The sequence below is a fragment of the Haliotis cracherodii genome, unplaced genomic scaffold (genome assembly GCF_022045235.1).
Source record: "Haliotis cracherodii isolate W230 unplaced genomic scaffold, xgHalCrac1.p SCAF_17, whole genome shotgun sequence".
Taxonomy (NCBI): Eukaryota; Metazoa; Mollusca; class Gastropoda; order Lepetellida; family Haliotidae; genus Haliotis; species Haliotis cracherodii.
In genome coordinates, this window is record NW_027266272.1 from 16,697,975 (window position 1) to 16,721,974 (window position 24,000).

General features: G+C 44.0%; 1 protein-coding gene across 1 annotated transcript; it reads right to left on the reverse strand.

Annotated features, from left to right (window-relative positions):
• Positions 1–612: 612 nt before the first annotated feature.
• On the reverse strand, positions 613–14,103 carry LOC139464451 (acidic mammalian chitinase-like). Its single transcript, XM_071245979.1, has 9 exons — positions 14,002–14,103; positions 12,305–12,375; positions 11,069–11,333; positions 8,793–8,904; positions 8,032–8,156; positions 6,404–6,527; positions 4,899–5,084; positions 4,059–4,178; positions 613–1,105 (listed from the first exon to the last, which is right to left on the reverse strand). The coding sequence occupies exons 1-9, from the start codon at positions 14,013–14,015 to the stop codon at positions 977–979; spliced, it is 1,146 nt and encodes a 381-aa protein (XP_071102080.1). The 5' UTR covers positions 14,016–14,103; the 3' UTR covers positions 613–976.
• Positions 14,104–24,000: the final 9,897 nt, after the last annotated feature.

A 24,000-nucleotide genomic window follows, 5' to 3' on the forward strand; every position in this document is an offset into this window, starting at 1 on the left:
CCAATTGCGTGGATTGATGCTCATGATGTCAATCACTGGGTTGTCTGGTCCAAACTCGATTATTTACAGACCGCCTTTATATAGCTCGAATATTGCTGAAAGCGGCGTTAAACAACAAACAAACAAATAAACCAGAAAGGGCGAACGTCAGGCTGATGAAAGGGGTGTTCATGTAGTCAACATGACTCGGTGCTGCTTGCTTGTGTTTGACACAGCTCTCAGTAATACATCTTTAAGATTTTAACGCAGTAATATTAAGACCTTGAAAGAATGGAGACAGACAAACTTGGGAGACTGATATCATGGGCAACTATCAACGCCGTCGGGGTACGATGACACGCAATCAAAGCAAGCCACCCAACCTGACAATCCATTCAATAATGCGCCTCTCACTCCAATAATAGAATGCTGGAGACGACAGGGCCCCGTTCCACAAAGTGATCTAAGCGCTAAGTCGATCGTAACTCCCATTCTTTAACACTGACGACAATGCGCTAAGATCGCTTTGTGGAACGGGGCCCTGATTTCTTCCTTCTGTTCAATGTATTTAAAGTGAAAGAACTTGAAACCTGAAAGTCGAATGGAAATGATGAAAGTGTAAACTGATTATTCAGGATCACATTTAATTCATAGAGCGCCAAACAAACGTAGAACAAATAAGTAAAATGTTAGGGTGTGTAAAATTATAATGCATCAGATCTTAGGAAATGACAATAAGCCACAAGAATAGTACAAACATGTTAAAAGGAACCTATGCAAGAGTATTGTTTTTTCTTTGCTTTTCCAACCTTGAAGAATCCGGTGAAAACCAACATTCACTAAACAAATGCTACGGTAACCCTGAATACTAGTATAAACAGGCTGAATTTCAGTACAACATGTTGGAATGTTTAAATATTTATATTATAGTGTAAATTATAAGTGTTTTTCGGTTAATTATTCTTCAACACCACAGAACCGATATGTTCTGGAAGAGTTAACCCAGGCAGGATTTGATGGTGCGCAGGAGCGGAAAGGGACCCCCAGGACAGGTGCCCGAGATGTCGTCTAGGGTGAGGGACCACACCCCGACACCACCCAGGTTCGACGACACAGCCCATTTGCACTGAAACCATAATGGAATTAACAAGTCATTAGAAAGCGGCGCCAAAGCTAATTCAGTCATGCAGATATATACGATGTAAGGTCATTAATAACCTTGATTTAAGAATGTTATGCTGTTGGTGGACCGCCCCCGTGGTCTAATGGTAGAGCGTCCGCCCGGCCGCGCCATATCAAAAGACGTTAAAAGGTGGTACTTGTTGTTACCCTGTCTGGCGCTCGACATTAAGGGGCTAAAGGAACGTCTGGTCGGCTCGGAGTCAGTACACTGTATCTGTGTCTGAGCGGTGTATTCATGTTAAACTGCAGCATGGTATCTCAGTGGGCTAAAGTACTGTCGGAAAGGCTAGAAAACTGCTGTTTGCCTGTTAAAAAAGGATAGAACTTTTCGCAGACTGTTGTTATTGAAATATCGAGTAACTACCGATCGATTTACCTGTGGTTTGAAGTATTTCAGTCACAAGGAGTCCTATCGACAAGTCTACAGGAGACAAATTCGACCGAAAACAGGAAATTCACATTCATTTTAAGTCCAATGATGGCAGTCTGAAACGAACTATAGAAATATGCGCACGTGATTCCGTTATAATGATAATAATGTAGTCTTCATAAAACACCTAATCAACACACAAAAATCATTTTGAGATAATTCTAGATGTGCATCTTCTAAAATGACAAAGTGACGCTGCGTTTGTTTTGTTAACATTGCTCCCATGATGTATGTTACATTACACGTGCATAGCCATAACCATGGTACAAGATATGGAGTCTCTATTGGGAAATGTATACAAGTTCTTTACACTTTAGAGAGATAGAGGGAAACCATTTATTGATTTAGGGTGAATTACCGAACTGCCCAAGCTATATGGCTTTCAATTCATACAATCAGGTCTACGGTATGATAAATAAAACAAAACAGGTATAGGGGTGGTCTCAAAAACAAAATCGGGACGTAAAAGGATATTACACAGCTTTGATACAGGGTGATTAGGCGTATAGTGTACACGCTTCACGAGCAGCAGGTAACACTGACTGGTAGTTGAATTAGGGGGGAATTAAAGATACAATTAATGTTAACTATTGCTCTCCAAGAGATGGGATATCGATACACTGCGCGTGGCGATGACCGAGCACTTTTCAGGGGAAAATATTCCATCCTGTCTATCATTATCTCCGAACCATTCATAACTATCACAGTCCGGGCGTCCAGATAATTTACCTTGATGAATCATTCCACTGACTACATGTGGCTATCGGCAGATGGACAAAAAGGACCCATAGACCATCAGGTGAAGGTAATCGTGTCATTGTTTTGCACGCTGCAATGATATGGTGCTTATTGATGGATGTGTGCTCGTTTTCGAGGCGAAAAAGAAAACTGGTGATTTTAATAAGGAAATTATAGGAGGTGATGTGTTCATAGACTGTTTGGAACTTCAGCTATTGCCCATTTTAAACAACGTCAGTGTCATTGTCATAGATAACGCCAGTTAATATAACTTTCCGAAATCAGATACTGTCGCCCAAACCATGAGTAGTCTGAAGACGACCATACAGGTATATATGACTTTGTCGACTTCAGACCATATGAAACGAAAGTTCGACTCATGGAATAAGAACCCTGTAAAGTACAGGACATATGTGCTGGCGGCACGACTCGGTCACGTGTCTTATGTACGCCAGTCAGACACTGTGAGCTCAACCCTGTTGTGCCCATCTAGGCTAAGTGTAAAGGGTTCGTGGCAAGACATAACACTACATTCAAAAGTACAGATTCATACACGTCATCAGCGGAGATAAATGCTACCTCAAGAAATCATCTGTAGAACAACAAATACTTCTGGATTCCAAAACCGCAACCTTCCAATACTCATCCCGTTTCATAACCCATTTCTATTCCATCATGTTTCTAAGCAAATATAATGCAGTACATATCCTTAATTGCTACCCCATCAACGCACATGTCAATTAAGTACACTAACAGCAATATTTTGAGACCACCCCCAACTCGGTGACATTTTCACCTGTGAGAATGCACGGGACGGTGTGAGATCATCACCTTCGGGACAGGTGTAGGATAATTACCCCAGGTTATCGGCCATTTCATACATGCATGACAACACACGAATATTGTCTAAGTTGATCATCATTTTACCTGTAAAAGTACATTTTAAGGGTAATCACAGTCTCAGTCAGGACAGGCTAGATTAGGTCAATTTGCGTTATTTTGATATATGCTCTTTTTATAGTCCTATGAGTCGTATTTATTAAATGAAGCCAGAAAAGCAGTTTTCTAGCATTTCCGACAGTACTTTAGCACTATAAATCGGCATCAGTCCGAACTAGTACAAGAAGCCACACACACACACACACACACACACACACACACACACACACACACACACACACGTTGCCATATAAGTACAAGAATCTTGGATGCAACGTCAAACTCATTTCACCTCACCTCACCTCACCTCACCTCACCTCACCTCACCTATGTTGTTGGTGGATTTTATGTCCAGCGATTTTACTCAAAAGAAGTTAAAGAAAGAATAAATAGGTAATGCTATATTCCAGCTATACTAATCAAAGGAAGTTAAAGAACACTCGATTCATTCATATTACCATGGTTAATTTGTCACGGTATGATCAAATATAGTGAGAAGAAAGAATCAGGTGTTCCTTTACTTCTTTTGCGTTGTATACATCACGACGGTCGGTACATAATGGAATCTGGACCAGACAAACCAGTGGTTGATATCACGACAGACGTAACGCTGAAGGGTTGGTTGACAGATGAAGTCACAGAGCCTGACCACCTGATGCCAATGTAGTTCAATCTTAAGACATTCATGCGGCACAGGGGGCATATTCTGACACGGAACACGTCACGTTAGTTTTTGTGGTGGATTTTCAAGATTTTTATTCACGGAAACAATTCGGTAGCACTGTCCTACCTTTCCCATGATGCTCTGCTCGTCGTCGTATGACACCCATGCCGTGTTGTGGTACAAGTATGGAACACCGGAGGCAGCATCCCAAATCCTGGTAGCCCCAGACTTCAGCGCCATGCAGATCTGGCAAAACAAGATGGCGGATCACTTAATATTTGTTTATTTGTTTGTTTGTTGTTGAACGAAACACTCAGCAATATTCCAGCTCTCGGATCACTTAATATGACATTTAGATGCAATTTCGTTATTCTGACGCGTACTATTATATTATGCTTCCGTGCTTGTTCAAGTGGACACTTGACTTGCCGTTGCATGCGTTTGTCCCTTGCTATGTCCATTATTACACCTATCAGTGCTATCACACCCCCACCCCACCCCACCCCACCCCACCCCACCCCCATTTGCCCAGTGTCCATTACCAATTACTTAGCTCTAATTACTTACGTGTTGGCTTCCATTGTCTATTGCTAATCACCTTATCAGCGCCAAACATCTGTTGGCTTCCTTTGTTAGCTTGTACCCTTTCTTAGTTTCCAGCTTTTGCTATCTTATTAATTTTGTTGTCTTATTAATTTTGTTGTCCTTACCTGTACATATACATGCTCTCTGCCTCATGGCATTCATTCACCTGATGAAGGAGTAAGCATATACTCCGAAACGTTGTGTTCCTCATAATAAAGAAGTTGACATCCATACATTCTCTTCCTTATGATATTATGGCGTTAAAACTAGCTCAATCACTCCTCACCTATTCCTGCATTGACGGGACAGGGGGATTTTATGACGCTTCATACGCTTTGGCATTGTCTGGTATTTTGGTGTGAGTCCCCCTGTTATACGTACGCCCTGATATATGTAGACACCGTGCACGTGTATTGCTGGTCCGGGGGCACCCCGTGCGGAAGCAGGTGCGTGCAGTCCGTGCTTGGAAGCGTCAGCCAGGGTGTAGGATCGCCCATATGTCGGCACCCCCATCAAGATCTTGGACCTTTGTAGACCTGCCTTCATATAGAAGTTCAGCATGCCGGTCTGAAACACACCATAACGACGTCCTGGTCGAATTCGGTACCAAATACTTGTACAAGAAAATGCAGGTATTCACTTAATACGACATGTTTTTGACAAAGTGGTCCTATCATATCAAGCATTTACTTTACCACTGCTCCATGGCCTAGTGAGAGAGTCCGCCTGGTGAGCGGAAGGTCCTGGGTTCGATCCCCGGCCGCGTTATACCACAAGCCGTTATAAGATGGTATTTGTTGTTACCTGTCTGGCGCTCGGCATTAAGGGGCTAAACCAAGGACTGGTCGGCTCGGAGTCGGCATACTGTGTCTGAGTGGAGTATTCATATCAAACTGCGGCATGGTAACTCAGTGTGGTAATACTATAAAATGTCCATTAGTCCGGAAAACAGCCACAAACAGGTGCATGCACGTCGCTACATATGTGCAATAATCTTGAACGCGACCTTAAAACCCAATTTCACCTCATCCCACCTTTACCACTGACCTGTCCTATCTTCGCTACAATTCAACTTTGGATCAAGTTTCTGTTCAGTTCGGAAATACACACATATTTCAAAGCGACAAACATCCTTTGTTATGCATTATTCATATTTAATATGTACTTTATTATTGTTAACAATTTGATCATTATTAAATCGTATCGTATATTCGTTTCTGACGATACACATTGGTTTGGGTTTACTAATCGATAATTCTAACAATAATACTTTCCAGTACTTTCCTCAAGTCTAAATTTCAGAGCTGAGAGTGAGTGAGTGAGTTGGGTTTAACGCCGCTTTTAACCAGTATTCCAGCTATATCACGGCGGGTCAGCTTAATGTGGGAGGAAAGCCCGAAGTGATGCAGGTCTCAGACGTTTACAATAATAGGTTTCTGGCGTGCACAGCGAATCGCGGCGCCTTGGACGACTGGGCCACCCGTGCCCCCTCAGAGCTGAGAGTGGTAAGAGCGTCGGCTGGTAGAGATGAGATGCGGGTGAGGATTGGAATGGTTATCATGACGTCACAATCAAATGACATCACAAGTCTCTGCCACAGAAGCTGGTTAGCCGTACTTCTTATCAAGACACTGGTTATTACTGTTTACAAGTTTAAAAAGAATGGAAGAAAAGTTTTGGATGATAATTACAAACTTGTCTCGGAGTTATAAACTTTAATCGAAGAGTGTTAATATATTGGATATAAAAAGACTCGGGTGGGATTCGTTATTCCCACTGGAATATTGTGACTTAAAACCTGTGCGTGGTCTAGTGGACTGTTTAACCTTATGACATTCATATTACTAATATTTTCCGTGACGATATCGATGTTATTAAACACGTACAGTTGACAGGTAGGTACTTTCTCCCTTGGGGGCCACAAGCGGACTGTTGTAACCGGTGACGTTGTCTCTCTTGGCGTTGTAGACGTGGAAGTCATACGTCATCACAGTAGCGAAGTCGATATTTCTGGAGAAATCGAAGGGTATTTGTCAAAAGAAGTAAATTGTTTTAATCTTTATTCTTGTAAATACTATCATGGGCATTAAACATGTACATACGTTTTGTAATACGCACGGCAACCCAACCAACAAAGAACTACTGTCAGGCAAAAGAAAGTATATTTCCTATTGTTATATACAATTAGTCACGGCACATACTTAGACATAATTTTAAAAAATGAAAATAATAAAATATTTCATTATGTATTTTGTCGACTTGCCACGTTATATTATACAATAATAAATGAGATATATTCATCAGGAAAATGGTTTTTAAAAATCACATCTTCTACAGAGGGAAATTATCCATATTTTACAGACAAAAGAGGAAAATATTTAATTTTGATTTTAAATAGCTTATTGTTTATCGGCTTATGCTTTTCATCGTATACAGTAATTATACAACCGCATCTTTTAGGAGATTTTTTAAATAGCATTTTGTTATAATGGAAGGTAATCAGCTTCTTAAGGGGGGTAACTAGGATATTTTGCAACACTCTACAAATTGCGTATAATTTGGAAATTTATTTGCAAGGATTGCAAGATTGTCGGAGCCTTGTCCCCACAGGCTGCCAAATACGTTTCTTGTCGAAAGCTATAAATTGTGACCTCGTCGTCTACGGCGCAGCAAGGCATTGTCAAATTGCAGCCCTTATCCGTGTCAGGATCCTGTGAAGGAAGTTCGAACACCAGATATAACCTGGATATGAGACCGGGTATGGTTCTCACTAATCAGTAATGATTATCTGGGTGAAACTGGCATTATAGGACTAGGAGTTCCTAGCAGGTACGTGTGGGGTTTTTTTAACACCGCACTCCGCAATATTGCAGCTTTACGACGCCAGCATGTAATTAATTGAGTCTGGAATATTCAATCGATATTGTGAGCAACGAGTGAGTGAGTATGGTTTTACGCCGCTTTTAACAATATTCCAGCAATATCATGGCGGAAGACACCAGAAATGGTCTTCACACATTATACCCATATCGGGAATCGAACCCGGGTCCTCGGCGTGACGAGCGAACGCTTCAACCACTAGGCTACCCGACCCGCGCCATGGGAGTACGAGGACGTCAAATCAACCAAGTCACAGAGCCTGACCGCCCGATCAATTTGGTCGCCTCGCACGGCAACCACAGGTTGGTGGGAGCATTCTTACCCGGAATCCCCATTGGGATTCTAGCAGTTAAAGGGAAGCAACTCTATCTCTTCTTCTCCAGGGACTTCATAGTGAGAGAGTGAGTTTGGTTTTACGCCGCTTTTAGCAATATTCCAGCAATATCACGACGGGGGACACCAGAAATGGGCTTCCCACATTGCACCCATGTCGGGTTTCGAACCCGGATCTTCGATGTGACGAGAGAACGCTTTAACCACTAGGCTACCCGACAGCTCCAGCGACTTCATAAGAAGCTGCAGTTTGTGGACAAGGACTAGATTACTCCGACACACTAACTTCGTGAACACTTACTGAGTGAGGACGGACATATCGTAAGCCCACGCGGCAATATAGTTGTTGTTAGTCAGGGCCATGGTTAACAGCAATGGTGATGTCCCGTTCAGTGCCGTCTCAACATTGGCAGTCTTTCTGAAGATCTGAAACAAAATCACGATGAAATGTCTGAATGATATTGACCTTCACGCGAATTCATAGTCATTCATGTACTCATTGGTTCATTGTTTAACTAAAAGCGGCGCCTGCCCAAGATCCGGGGTAGAATAGGTCTTCAGCAACCCATGCTTGCCGTAAAAGGCGACTATGCTTGTCGTAAGAGACGACTAACGGGATCGGGTGGTCAGGCTCGCTGACTTGGTTGATGCATGTCATCGTATACCAGTTGTGTGGATCGATGGTCATGATGTCAATCACTGGATTGTCTGGCCCAGACTCGATTATTTACAGACCGCCCTCATATAGCTGGAATATTGCTGAGTGCGGCGTTAAACTAAAAATACAAAAAAACATCGCGGCTATTTTTTATGTAACTGTGCATGCCAAATTCGGTTCCGGGTCAGATGTGTTGGTGTTATTTTCTATTTCGTAGTTGCACTTTTGTTATTAACCGTCATGGCGACCAACACTCCACTTCTGGATATTTTGATGTCAGTAAAGACTATAAGATGTTTGTGAAATTGCGAACTCATTAGGATTGATTGGAAAATCGGACAAAATATAACGTAACATTCGATACCTACGCATTATTTTTAAAGAGTGAACCAACGATTGTTTACCGATATAAGTTTCATATAGCCATCTTTTTGTGTTCTGCTCGGGAATTCCCAGTCAAAATCAACGCCGTCAAGTTGCAATTTCCGAAGAAATGAGACGGCTCCATTTGCGAATCTGAAAGAAAAATACTGTTTTAATAAATTATGTACTAATAATTTCCAACAAAACATGGATGTAGCAAAATCAAGGCAAAAATGATAGTCAAAGAATAATATATAGATTCTCGTGGAAATACCATGCCCGATTATCCAGTGTATTTTATCTCATGATGAATACTCTGGACCTATTCGTTATCATTGCTTCGTATTAATTCACGAATAATGAAGGAGTTAGTGAGATGGGTTTAACGCCGCTTTTAACAGTATTCCAGTTATATCGCGGAGTGTCAGCTTAATGTGGGAGGAAAGCCCTAAGTGATGCAGGTCTCAGACGTTTACCACTTCGGTGAAACCCACGAGAACGGGTAAGGTGCTGAAAAACCTAGAAACATAATCGGGGCGAACCGGGATTCGAACCCACAATCATAGGTTTCAGGCGTGCCGAAGGGACGCAACTCTGCACAGCAAATCGCGGCGCCTTAAACGACTGGGCCACCCGTGCCCCCGATTAATGGAGGAACGTTGTGTATACAAACCTTTGAGGTACTGACGATATTTGCCTCAGATTTTCTCTCGCACATTAGTGTAAATTGATTGGGTGAGTGAGTGAGTATGGTCCTACGCCGCTTTAAGCAATATTCCAGCAATATCACGGCGGGGGACATCAGAAATAGGCTTCACACATTGTACCCATGTCGGGAATCGAGCTCGGGTCTTCGGCCTGACGAGCGAACGCTTTAACCACTAGGCTACCCGACCGCCCCCTGATAATTTGATTGGACGGGTATGTTTAGCGCCATGTTGCCAAGTTGTGGTAGCGAAGAATTCCAGGGTAGTATCATACGAGAATGGATACATACCACACTCGATAATCGAGAATGAAAAATCGTATGTACCTAGCTTAATGGAACCTGTTAAGAGTTACGTGGACGGAACGATACAAAAGAAACTGACGCGGGATTAAATGGAAAACCAAATGACCTTTTCAGCCAGACGGGACGTGCCTTTGATGAATGTAAAAATCGTGGATTAAAACAGGGCGAACTTTGGGGGAATCATTTCGAAGAAAACAAGACAGATGACATATCCTCCGACCTGGTGCAATTCGGAAATATGTTGGCTACTTATACCCCACTTTTGGTACTATAAAAAATGATGTTCAGCATCTTTCAAAATCCCAAATGATCAAAAGGCACCAGTTCAGCACCAGACTGATCTGTATTGCACGTTTCAACAAGAAATATTCTTGAGTTCTGCAGTTCTGCCCTGGAAACGAGCACTACCCTCATTTTCAGTATAAAACCAATTTGTCGTCAAAAACCAAAACAATTTAATAAAAAAAAAATTAAATTATCAAAAGGCCTCAGGTCTCCACTGGACTGATGTGTATAGATATTGTCCTATTGAAATATTCAGCGGTTGGGAGTTCTGTCCCGGAAACAAGCATTCCCCTCATTTACTGTATAGTCCATCTTGTCGTCATGACAACATAACAAAATAAACACATAAAAATCCAAATCATCAAAAGGCACCAGTTCACCACGGACATGCTAATCACTACATCACCCCGTTTTTCAAAATAATTATATTAATGAAAAAATATATTTTACCATTGTTAGTTGGTTTTTTTCAAACAAGACTAGTGATTATACGTGTACACTAATGTGGGATAGACCAGTGGCTGCTTTTGCTTGATCATGTGTGCCCTCGAGCTCTGTCGGCGAAAACAAATTTCTTGCACTGTCAACCCTGGTTTCCCTGTACCAGGTTCGATCAAACCGGACAAGCAGCCATGATGCAGCAACATGCAATCGGAAAATAACACCTCACCTCACCTCACCTCACCTCACCTCACCTCACCTCACTCCGGACTAATCCAAGCAGCCACAGCCAAACACACAGCCACACACACAGCCACACACACAGTCACACACACAGTCACACACACAGCCACAAACACGGCCACACACGTAGTCACACACACAGTCACACACGTAGTCACACACACAGACACAGTCACACACACAGCCACACACACGGCCACACACGTAGTCACACACACAGTCACACACACCCACGTTGGTTTATAAGTGCAATAATCATGGACGCGACGTTGAACCCAACTTCACCTCACCACCTCACCTCACCTCACCTCACCTCACCTCACCGACTAGACTCACGTTTGCATGGCAGTGACTCCTCCGTCCACTATGGCAGGGAATCCATTTTGTAGAGATACAAGCACCTTCAGGCTTGGGTTGAGACGCTTCAGAGCAACCATCTCGGCGTACCTTGCGAGGTCGGAACTGCGTGCTGGAGTAATGCCAGTCTTCGAGGCTTCAGCGAATGCGTACACAACATGCGTGCAGAGGTTTGCGGGGATTTTGGAGATCGGTACACGTGCACTCGGCTGGTAGTAGCAGACAAACGTCTTGCCGCTCGTAGCTGCAGACAGTCATTTTAATATGTTGGTTGACTGAAGACGCAGAATACATGCAACATTTCAACAGTATGAGAATCACGTGATCGAGGCAGGACAGACACATGATTTGTTTCAGATACCCCATCATCAAATGATGCGGTCCAGCCACACATTCATTAATAATCAACCAATCATATTCATTATTCAATATCATATTCAAAATTATATTAACTACATATTCATTAATATATTAACCACACATTCATTATTTTATTAACAACATATTCAAGATTATATTAATTACATATTCATTATTATATGAACAACATCGTCACGCCGAAGACCCGGGTTCGATTCCCGACATGGGTACAATGTGTGAAGCCCATTTCTGGTGTCCCCCGCCGTGATATTGCTGGAATATTGCTAAAAGCGGCGTAAAACCAAACTCACTCACTCACTATATGAACAACATATTCATTAATATAATAACTACGTATGTATTATTATATTAACTACATATTCATTATTATATTAACTACATATTAAGTAATATATTAATGACATATTCGTGATTTTATTAACTACATATTCAGTAATATATTAATGAAATATTCATGATTTTATTAACTACATATTCAGTAATATATTAATGACATATTCATGATTTTATCAACTACATATTCATGGTTTTAATAACTACATATTCAGTAATATATTAATGACATATTCATGATTTTATTAACTACATATTCATGGTTTTATTAACTACATATTCATGGTTTAATTAACTACATATTCATGGTTTTATTAACTACATATTCAGTATAGATCCTTATACCGTTGCAAGCCTTATACCTTGCTTGACAACGGCATAAGGATCTATACCGAAACGTCGCCTTGAAACTAAATAAAGAAGTTGCTTTACATAAATTGTGTCCACTTTGTCACCCGTCAACATCTATGAAATGCATATCAAACGATTCATAAATCATACCGGTAGCAATGGAGCATGCTACAATACATGCTGACAACCATACGCCGCTCCAGTTCCCATCACCACGGTCTCTGTAAAGAAAATACCTTACAGTAAGGGATTGGTCATATATTATTGGGGAGGGGTCGGCGGTGGCGGTGAGATTAGTCTTAGGACTGACATATTTTGCTGACACCGCCCACGCCCTCCCTTCTATTTTATGTAAAATTGTTTCACCGATCACCACCCCCTTTATAATAAATTACCTGTCCCTAAACGAAAGTGCAATGTTATCCACACTCGGGCACAAACTTTTCACTGTGAACATAATTTCTTTCAGTTGTGTGAAATGTGAGGTGAAATTGGGTTTAACGTCGCGTCCAAGATTACTGCACTATTATAGAGACGTGCATGCACGTGTGGGTGTGGCTGCTTGTACTAGTCCGGACTGGTGCCGATTTATAGTGCTAGCAGTTAAACATAAATATCTGACACAGTATACTGACTCCGAGCCGACCAGCCCTTGTTTTAGCCCCTTAATGCCGAGCGCCAGACAGGGTAACAACAAGTACCATCTTTTAACGTCTTTTGGCATGAAGCGGCCGGGTATCGAACCCCGGACCTTTCGCTCTCCGGGAGGACGCTCTACCACTAGACCACGGAGGCGGTCTCAGTTGTGTGAAAAGGGAGCATAATCACACGTAAGTTTTGGACAAACATTGCATGGATGTTACAGCACTGTAAATGGTACAATATTCGATATTCCTAAAAAAAAATAGTTCTTGACGCGTATAAATGTCATAATGCTGTAGAACATAATGATTGACACTTAGTTGTAAATATCAGTTGCAAACAACACGATATCACGTGACGGAATAATCGTACGACCTTGCAAAATAAATGTTGAATCAGAGGTGTCAAGTTTTGTCAAGCATCACCATGGAAGGTCAGTCGATATTTTAAGACACCGAGTAACATCTGCAACAACTAATGTGTAGCTATGGTTACCGCATCATTTATCCATTCATCGTTTATCATCACTTCGACATTAGACCCGTGAAGATCCGTGGTAGGATCAACCCATGCTGTCTTCAACAACCCATGCTTACCATCAAAGGTGACTATGCTTGTCGTAAGAGGCGACTAACGGGATCGGCAGGTCAGGCTCGCTGACTTGGTTGATGTATGTCATCGTATCCCAATTGTGTGGATCACTGGATTGTCTGGTCCAGACTCGATTATTTACAGACCGCCGTCATATAGTTGTGATATTGCTGAGTGCGGCGTTAAACAACAAACAAAACAAACACTTCGACATCAGCTGTTGCAGATATGCCACTACTGTGCACAGGAACTCGTTATTGGTCAGTAAATAAAAATATATACCCCCCTATATGCTCTCTACTTACATATAGGGGGTATATATTTTTTATTTACTGACCAATAACGAGTTCCTGTGCTACTGTGGCCTACAAATCGACATGTAAGTCTGCCACAAGTCGTCTACATATTTCATGAAACCTCTAACCCTCTCTTCCTTAATCACATACAGAACACATTTTGTCATAGAAAAGGGGTCCCCCATAAAAAACTGATGACAAACGATAGATAAGCGTATGCGGGAATACCGTTACCACACGCTCGGGCGTCATGTCAACACGTGTTGTTTAAAAGACATTGCAGGAAGGACTTAAACGTAAGCTTCTATTGTATCTTACCGTATTTTCAACATGTCGGCTCCTCGAGTGGCGTTGTAAGCGTAATTTCCTGACTGCAGCAGGGTAAATTGTTGGATGTTCTCCGAATCGGAGGGAAACACTTCCGCGTTGAACGGGGGAATTCCCTGTCACGTGACTTTTGCTATAAATAGCAAATCCGTCACATGAGAAGCTCCAGGTTTCAGAACTTCCTCGTCTGGGCCCCGTTTCACAAAGCGATCGTCACGCTACGACTGTCCTAACTTCCCTAGTTTCACATAGACGACAGTCGTAATGGTACGATCGCTTTGTGAAACGAGGTGTTAGCCCGGAATATAAACAGCAACTTTGACCGTTTACTGAAAAGATAAATCTTTTAAACAGCATTTTCCTTTCTCATTAACCTGCATATTTCCCCACTCGTCACCACTCGCATGTTTCGCTAGCCTACAACAGGGCTTCATTTGAGACGAGTTGGTCACGACTGCATATTTCCCATCAACCATTCTTAAGTTTGCTTAATTCAACAAAAAATGTTTTTTGCATTTGTAAGGGATTATCAATCCCATAAGTATATAAAACTAATCCTCAATTAAGAGACTAAACGAAAAACATTAATTTATTTTTAAGCAATGTTACAATAGGACTCAATTCGGCTATTTAACCATACTATGACTTGTAGGCATATAACAAAGGGGTACTGGCTGTGTGGTCGTGTTCCCCGAGCATACGGTGTGATGTACCCTCTGTGTGGCCGTGTACCCCGAGTATAGAGTATGATGTACCCTCTGTGTGGCCGTGTACCCCGAGTATAGAGTGTGATGTACCCTCTGTGTGACCGTGTTCCCCGAGTATAGAGTGTGATGTACCCTCTGTGTGACCGTGTTCCCCGAGTATAGAGTGTGATGTACCTTCTGTGTGACCGTGTTCCCCGAGCATACGGTGTGATGTACCCTCTGTGTGGCCGTGTACCCCGAGTATAGAGTATGATGTACCCTCTGTGTGGCCGTGTACCCCGAGTATAGAGTGTGATGTACCCTCTGTGTGACCGTGTTCCCCGAGTATAGAGTGTGATGTACCCTCTGTGTGACCGTGTTCCCCGAGTATAGAGTGTGATGTACCTTCTGTGTGACCGTGTTCCCCGAGCATACGGTGTGATGTACCCTCTGTGTGGCTGTGTACCCCGAGTATAGAGTATGATGTACCCTCTGTGTGGTCGTGTACCCCGAGTATAGAGTATGATGTACCCTCTGTGTGACCGTGTATCCCGAGTATATAGTATGGTGTACCCTCTGTGTGGCCGTGTTCCCCGAGTATAGAGTATGATGTACCTTCTGTGTGGCCGTGTACCCCGAGAATAGAGTATGATGTACCTTCTGTGTGACCGTGTATCCCGAGTATAGAGTATGATGTACCCTCTGTGTGGCCGTGTACCCCGAGTATAGAGTATGATGTACCCACTGTGTGGCCGTGTACCCCGAGTATAGCTTATGATGTACACTCTGTGTGGCCGTGTACCCCGAGTATAGAGTATGATGTACCTTCTGTGTGGCCGTGTATCCCGAGTATAGAGTATGATGTACCCTCTGTGTGACCGTGTACCCCGCGTCGTACCCGAGTGATGTACCCTCTGTGTGGCCGTGTTCCCCGAGTATAGAGTGTGATGTACCCTCTGTGTGGCCGTGTACCCCGAGTATAGCTTATGATGTACCCTCTGTGTGACCGTGTACCCCGAGTATAGAGTGTGATGTACTCTTTGTGTACCCTGAGTATAGAGTGTGATGTACCCTCTGTGTGACCGTGTCCCCCGAGTAAAGAGTGTGATGTACACTTTGTGTGACCGTGTACCCCGAGTATAGAGTATGATGTACCCTCTGTGTGGTCGTGTACCCCGAGTATAGAGTATGATGTACCCTCTGTGTGACCGTGTATCCCGAGTATATAGTATGGTGTACCCTCTGTGTGGCCGTGTTCCCCGAGTATAGAGTATGATGTACCTTCTGTGTGGCCGTGTACCCCGAGAATAGAGTATGATGTACCTTCTGTGTGGCTGTGTACCCCGAGTATATAGTATGATGTACCTTCTGTGTGGCCGTGTACCCCGAGTATAGAGTATGATGTACCTTCTGTGTGGCCGTGTACCCCGAGAATAGAGTATGATGTACCTTCTGTGTGGCCGTGTACCCCGAGTATAGAGTGTGATGTACACTTTGTGTACCCTGAGTATAGAGTGTGATGTACCCTCTGTGTGACCGTGTACCCCGAGTATAGAGTGTGATGTACCCTCTGTGTGACCGTGTACCCCGAGTATAGAGTGTGATGTACAATTTGTGTACCCTGAGTATAGAGTGTGATGTACACTTTGTGTGACCGTGTACCCCGAGTATAGAATATGATGTACCCTCTGTGTGACCGTGTACCCCGAGTATAGAGTATGATGTACACTTTGTGTACCCTGAGTATAGAGTGTGATGTACCCTCTGTGTGACCGTGTACCCCGAGTATAGAGTATGATGTACACTTTGTGTACCCTGAGTATAGAGTGTGATGTACCCTCTGTGTGACCGTGTACCCCGAGTATAGAGTATGATGTACACTTTGTGTACCCTGAGTATAGAGTGTGATGTACCCTCTGTGTGACCGTGTACCCCGAGTATAGAGTATGATGTACACTTTGTGTACCCTGAGTATAGAGTGTGATGTACCCACTGTGTGACCGTGTACCCCGAGTATAGAGTATGATGTACACTTTGTGTACCCTGAGTATAGAGTATGATGTACCCTCTGTGTGACCGTGTCCCCCGAGTATAGAGTATGATGTACCCTCTGTGTGACCGTGTACCCCGAGTAAAGAGTGTGATGTACCCTCTGTGTGACCGTGTACCCCGAGTATAGAGTGTGATGTACCCTCTGTGTGACCGTGTACCCCGAGTATAGAGTATGATGTACCCTCTGTGTGACCGTGTTCCCCGAGTATATAGTATGGTGTACCCTCTGTGTGGCCGTGTACCCTGAGTATAGAGTGTGATGTACCCTCTGTGTGGCTGTGTACTCCGAGTATAGAGTGTGATGTACACTTTGTGTACCCTGAGTATAGAGTGTGATGTACACTTTGTGTGACCGTGTACCCCGAGTATAGAGTGTGATGTACACTTTGTGTACCCTGAGTATAGAGTGTGATGTACCCTCTGTGTGGCTGTGTACCCTGAGTATAGAGTATGATGTACCCTCTGTGTGACCGTGTACCCCGAGTATAGAGTATGATGTACACTTTGTGTACCCTGAGTATAGAGTATGATGTACCCTCTGTGTGACCGTGTACCCCGAGTATAGAGTATGATGTACACTTTGTGTACCCTGAGTATAGAGTGTGATGTACCCTCTGTGTGGCTGTGTACCCTGAGTATAGAGTGTGATGTACCCTCTGTGTGGCTGTGTACCCTGAGTATAGAGTATGATGTACACTTTGTGTACCCTGAGTATAGAGTGTGATGTACCCTCTGTGTGGCTGTGTACCCCGAGTATAGAGTATGATGTACACTTTGTGTACCCTGAGTATAGAGTGTGATGTACCCTCTGTGTGGCTGTGTACCCTGAGTATAGAGTATGATGTACCCTCTGTGTGACCGTGTACCCCGAGTATAGAGTATGATGTACACTTTGTGTACCCTGAGTATAGAGTGTGATGTACCCTCTGTGTGACCGTGTACCCCGAGTATAGAGTATGATGTACACTTTGTGTACCCTGAGTATAGAGTGTGATGTACCCTCTGTGTGGCTGTGTACCCCGAGTATAGAGTATGATGTACACTTTGTGTACCCTGAGTATAGAGTGTGATGTACCCTCTGTGTGGCTGTGTACCCTGAGTATAGAGTATGATGTACCCTCTCTGTGACCGTGTTCCCCGAGTATATAGTATGGTGTACCCTCTGTGTGGCCGTGTACCCTGAGTATAGAGTGTGATGTACCCTCTGTGTGGCTGTGTACTCCGAGTATAGAGTGTGATGTACACTTTGTGTACCCTGAGTATAGAGTGTGATGTACACTTTGTGTGACCGTGTACCCCGAGTATAGAGTGTGATGTACACTTTGTGTACCCTGAGTATAGAGTGTGATGTACCCTCTGTGTGGCTGTGTACCCTGAGTATAGAGTATGATGTACCCTCTGTGTGACCGTGTACCCCGAGTATAGAGTATGATGTACACTTTGTGTACCCTGAGTATAGAGTATGATGTACCCTCTGTGTGACCGTGTACCCCGAGTATAGAGTATGATGTACACTTTGTGTACCCTGAGTATAGAGTGTGATGTACCCTCTGTGTGGCTGTGTACCCTGAGTATAGAGTGTGATGTACCCTCTGTGTGGCTGTGTACCCTGAGTATAGAGTATGATGTACACTTTGTGTACCCTGAGTATAGAGTGTGATGTACCCTCTGTGTGGCTGTGTACCCCGAGTATAGAGTATGATGTACACTTTGTGTACCCTGAGTATAGAGTGTGATGTACCCTCTGTGTGGCTGTGTACCCTGAGTATAGAGTATGATGTACCCTCTGTGTGACCGTGTACCCCGAGTATAGAGTATGATGTACACTTTGTGTACCCTGAGTATAGAGTGTGATGTACCCTCTGTGTGACCGTGTACCCCGAGTATAGAGTATGATGTACACTTTGTGTACCCTGAGTATAGAGTGTGATGTACCCTCTGTGTGGCTGTGTACCCCGAGTATAGAGTATGATGTACACTTTGTGTACCCTGAGTATAGAGTGTGATGTACCCTCTGTGTGGCTGTGTACCCTGAGTATAGAGTATGATGTACCCTCTGTGTGACCGTGTACCCCGAGTATAGAGTATGATGTACACTTTGTGTACCCAGAGTATAGAGTGTGATGTACCCTCTGTGTGACCGTGTACCCCGAGTATAGAGTATGATGTACACTTTGTGTACCCTGAGTATAGAGTTTGATGTACCCTCTGTGTGACCGTGTACCCCGAGTATAGAGTATGATGTACACTTTGTGTACCCTGAGTATAGAGTGTGATGTACCCACTGTGTGACCGTGTACCCCGAGTATAGAGTGTGATGTACCCTCTGTGTGACCGTGTACCCCGAGTAAAGAGTGTGATGTACCCTCTGTGTGGCTGTGTACCCTGAGTATAGAGTGTGATGTACCCTCTGTGTGGCTGTGTACCCTGAGTATAGAGTGTGATGTACACTTTGTGTACCCTGAGTATAGAGTGTGATGTACCCTCTGTGTGGCTGTGTACCCTGAGTATAGAGTGTGATGTACACTTTGTGTACCCTGAGTATAGAGTGTGATGTACCCTCTGTGTGACCGTGTACCCCGAGTATAGAGTATGATGTACACTTTGTGTACCCTGAGTATAGAGTGTGATGTACCCACTGTGTGACCGTGTACCCCGAGTATAGAATATGATGTACCCTCTGTGTGACCGTGTACCCCGAGTAAAGAGTGTGATGTACCCTCTGTGTGACCGTGTACCCCGAGTATAGAGTATGATGTACCCTTTGTGTGACCGTGTACCCCGAGTAAAGAGTATGATGTACCTTCTGTGTGGCTGTGTACCCTGAGTATAGAGTGTGATGTACCCTCTGTGTACCCCGAGTGAAGAGTATGATGTACCCTCTGTGTGACCGTGTACCCCGAGTAAAGAGTATGATGTACCCTCTGTGTGACCGTGTACCCCGAGTAAAGAGTATGATGTACCCTCTGTGTGGCTGTGTACCCTGAGTATAGAGTGTGATGTACCCTCTGTGTACCCCGAGTATAGAGTATGACGTACCCTCTGTGTGACCGTGTACCCCGAGTAAAGAGTATGATGTACCCTCTGTGTGGCTGTGTACCCTGAGTATAGAGTGTGATGTACCCTCTGTGTGACCGTGTATCCCGAGTAAAGAGTGTGATGTACCCTCTGTGTGGCTGTGTACCCTGAGTATAGAGTGTGATGTACCCTCTGTGTGACCGTGTATCCCGAGTAAAGAGTGTGATGTACCTTCTGTGTGGCTGTGTACCCTGAGTATAGAGTGTGATGTACCCTCTGTGTGACCGTGTACCCCGAGTATAGAGTATGATGTACACTTTGTGTACCCTGAGTATAGAGTGTGATGTACCCACTGTGTGACCGTGTACCCCGAGTATAGAATATGATGTACCCTCTGTGTGACCGTGTACCCCGAGTAAAGAGTGTGATGTACCCTCTGTGTGACCGTGTACCCCGAGTATAGAGTATGATGTACCCTCTGTGTGACCGTGTACCCCCGAGTAAAGAGTGTGATGTACCCTCTGTGTGGCTGTGTACCCCCGAGTATAGAGTATGATGTACCCTCTGTGTGACCGTGTATCCCGAGTAAAGAGTGTGATGTACCCTCTGTGTGGCTGTGTACCCTGAGTATAGAGTGTGATGTACCCTCTGTGTGGCTGTGTACCCTGAGTATAGAGTGTGATGTACACTTTGTGTACCCTGAGTATAGAGTGTGATGTACCCTCTGTGTGGCTGTGTACCCTGAGTATAGAGTATGATGTACACTTTGTGTACCCTGAGTATAGAGTGTGATGTACCCTCTGTGTGGCTGTGTACCCTGAGTATAGAGTATGATGTACCCTCTGTGTGACCGTGTACCCCGAGTATAGAGTATGATGTACACTTTGTGTACCCTGAGTATAGAGTGTGATGTACCCTCTGTGTGACCGTGTACCCCGAGTATAGAGTATGATGTACACTTTGTGTACCCTGAGTATAGAGTGTGATGTACCCTCTGTGTGACCGTGTACCCCGAGTATAGAGTATGATGTACACTTTGTGTACCCTGAGTATAGAGTGTGATGTACCCACTGTGTGACCGTGTACCCCGAGTATAGAGTGTGATGTACCCTCTGTGTGACCGTGTACCCCGAGTAAAGAGTGTGATGTACCCTCTGTGTGGCTGTGTACCCTGAGTATAGAGTGTGATGTACCCTCTGTGTGGCTGTGTACCCTGAGTATAGAGTGTGATGTACACTTTGTGTACCCTGAGTATAGAGTGTGATGTACCCTCTGTGTGGCTGTGTACCCTGAGTATAGAGTGTGATGTACACTTTGTGTACCCTGAGTATAGAGTGTGATGTACCCTCTGTGTGACCGTGTACCCCGAGTATAGAGTATGATGTACACTTTGGTGTACCCTGAGTATAGAGTATGTACCCACTGTGTGACCGTGTACCCCGAGTATAGAATATGATGTACCCTCTGTGTGACCGTGTACCCCGAGTAAAGAGTGTGATGTACCCTCTGTGTGACCGTGTACCCCGAGTATAGAGTATGATGTACCCTTTGTGTGACCGTGTACCCCGAGTAAAGAGTATGATGTACCTTCTGTGTGGCTGTGTACCCTGAGTATAGAGTGTGATGTACCCTCTGTGTACCCCGAGTGAAGAGTATGATGTACCCTCTGTGTGACCGTGTACCCCGAGTAAAGAGTATGATGTACCCTCTGTGTGACCGTGTACCCCGAGTAAAGAGTATGATGTACCCCTCTGTGTGGCTGTGTACCCTGAGTATAGAGTGTGATGTACCCTCTGTGTACCCCGAGTATAGAGTATGACGTACCCTCTGTGTGACCGTGTACCCCGAGTAAAGAGTATGATGTACCCTCTGTGTGGCTGTGTACCCTGAGTATAGAGTGTGATGTACCCTCTGTGTGACCGTGTATCCCGAGTAAAGAGTGTGATGTACCCTCTGTGTGGCTGTGTACCCTGAGTATAGAGTGTGATGTACCCTCTGTGTGACCGTGTATCCCGAGTAAAGAGTGTGATGTACCTTCTGTGTGGCTGTGTACCCTGAGTATAGAGTGTGATGTACCCTCTGTGTGACCGTGTACCCCGAGTATAGAGTATGATGTACACTTTGTGTACCCTGAGTATAGAGTGTGATGTACCCACTGTGTGACCGTGTACCCCGAGTATAGAATATGATGTACCCCCTGTGTGACCGTGTACCCCGAGTAAAGAGTGTGATGTACCCTCTGTGTGACCGTGTACCCCGAGTATAGAGTATGATGTACCCTCTGTGTGACCGTGTACCCCGAGTAAAGAGTATGATGTACCCTCTGTGTGGCTGTGTACCCTGAGTATAGAGTGTGATGTACCCTCTGTGTGACCGTGTATCCCGAGTAAAGAGTGTGATGTACCCTCTGTGTGACCGTGTATCCCGAGTAAAGAGTGTGATGTACCCTCTGTGTGGCTGTGTACCCCGAGTATAGAGTATGATGTACCCTCTGTGTGACCGTGTATCCCGAGTAAAGAGTGTGATGTACCCTCTGTGTGGCTGTGTACCCTGAGTATAGAGTGTGATGTACCCTCTGTGTGGCTGTGTACCCTGAGTATAGAGTGTGATGTACACTTTGTGTACCCTGAGTATAGAGTGTGATGTACCCTCTGTGTGGCTGTGTACCCTGAGTATAGAGTGTGATGTACACTTTGTGTACCCTGAGTATAGAGTGTGATGTACCCTCTGTGTGGCTGTGTACCCTGAGTATAGAGTGTGATGTACCCTCTGTGTGGTCGTGTACCCCGAGTATAGAGTATGATGTACACTTTGTGTACCCTGAGTATAGAGTGTGATGTACCCTCTGTGTGACCGTGTACCCCGAGTATAGAGTATGATGTACACTTTGTGTACCCTGAGCATAGAGTGTGATGTACCCTCTGTGTGGCTGTGTACCCCGAGTATAGAGTGTGATGTACACTTTGTGTACCCTGAGTATAGAGTGTGATGTACACTTTGTGTACCCTGAGTATAGAGTGTGATGTACCCACTGTGTGACCGTGTACCCCGAGTATAGAGTATGATGTACACTTTGTGTACCCTGAGTATAGAGTGTGATGTACCCACTGTGTGACCGTGTACCCCGAGTATAGAGTGTGATGTACCCTCTGTGTGGCTGTGTACCCTGAGTATAGGGTGTGATGTACCCTCTGTGTGGTCGTGTACCCCGAGTATAGAGTATGATGTACACTTTGTGTACCCTGAGTATAGAGTGTGATGTACCCTCTGTGTGACCGTGTACCACCGTGTCTTTAAAAGACAACTCTTGACACATGCAAACGTTCAAGGCTCCATTTTCATATGGTTATCATATTTCAGATCGTCTTTACAAACAGAGAACAATGATTTCCATGTTATAGAAAAAGTAAATGGTTGGTTGGTTTGTTGTTTAACGCCACACTCTGTAACGGATGTGACGGCGGTTTGTAAATAATCGAGTCTGGACCAGACAATCCAGTGATTGATATCATCAGCATCGATCCACGCAATTGGGATCGATGACATGCACCAACCAAGTCAGCGAGCCTGACCACCCGATCCCGTTAGTCGCCTTTTACGACAAGCATAGTCACCTTTTACGGCAAGCATGGGTTGCTGAAGACCTATTCTACCCCGGAATCTTCACGGGCAAGAAAATGTAAAGGACATGATGACCAAAATTTATACTCCTAAGTGCATTACATTTGGAGACGAAATAATACTGCTAAATTCTAAAAGACCTGGAACGATGGAATATGCTTTGTATGAGAAAATATCGTTTTTGCAGAGAATAGATATAAGATTTGAAACGAGGCGTTTGGTGATATTTACTTTGATTTGAGTGTCGGCATTTAGCCACAGTTCCAGTGTTGTCCAGATTGTTTCTACTTTGCTGCAACCCCAAAACAAATGTTCAGTCGTTTCTATGTGTGCCTCACAAAGGCTACATGTATTGCTGTCTACATATCCTATTCTGAATAATCTGCTAGTTGTAGGTAGGAAGTGGTGTAGAATTTTGTATTAAAGCCATTGGAGCCATTGTATCCACAGCGCACCTAAATGGCACGCTATTATAGTTTGTCCAGTCTTCTAAAGATATTGCTTCTGGTAAAATATTTTCCATTTTATGGAATGTTGTTTTTTCACAGTGTTTCTTTACTGGACATTTGTAAAGATATTGAGTGTGTGTTTGTTTATATTTCTGTAGGTGTTA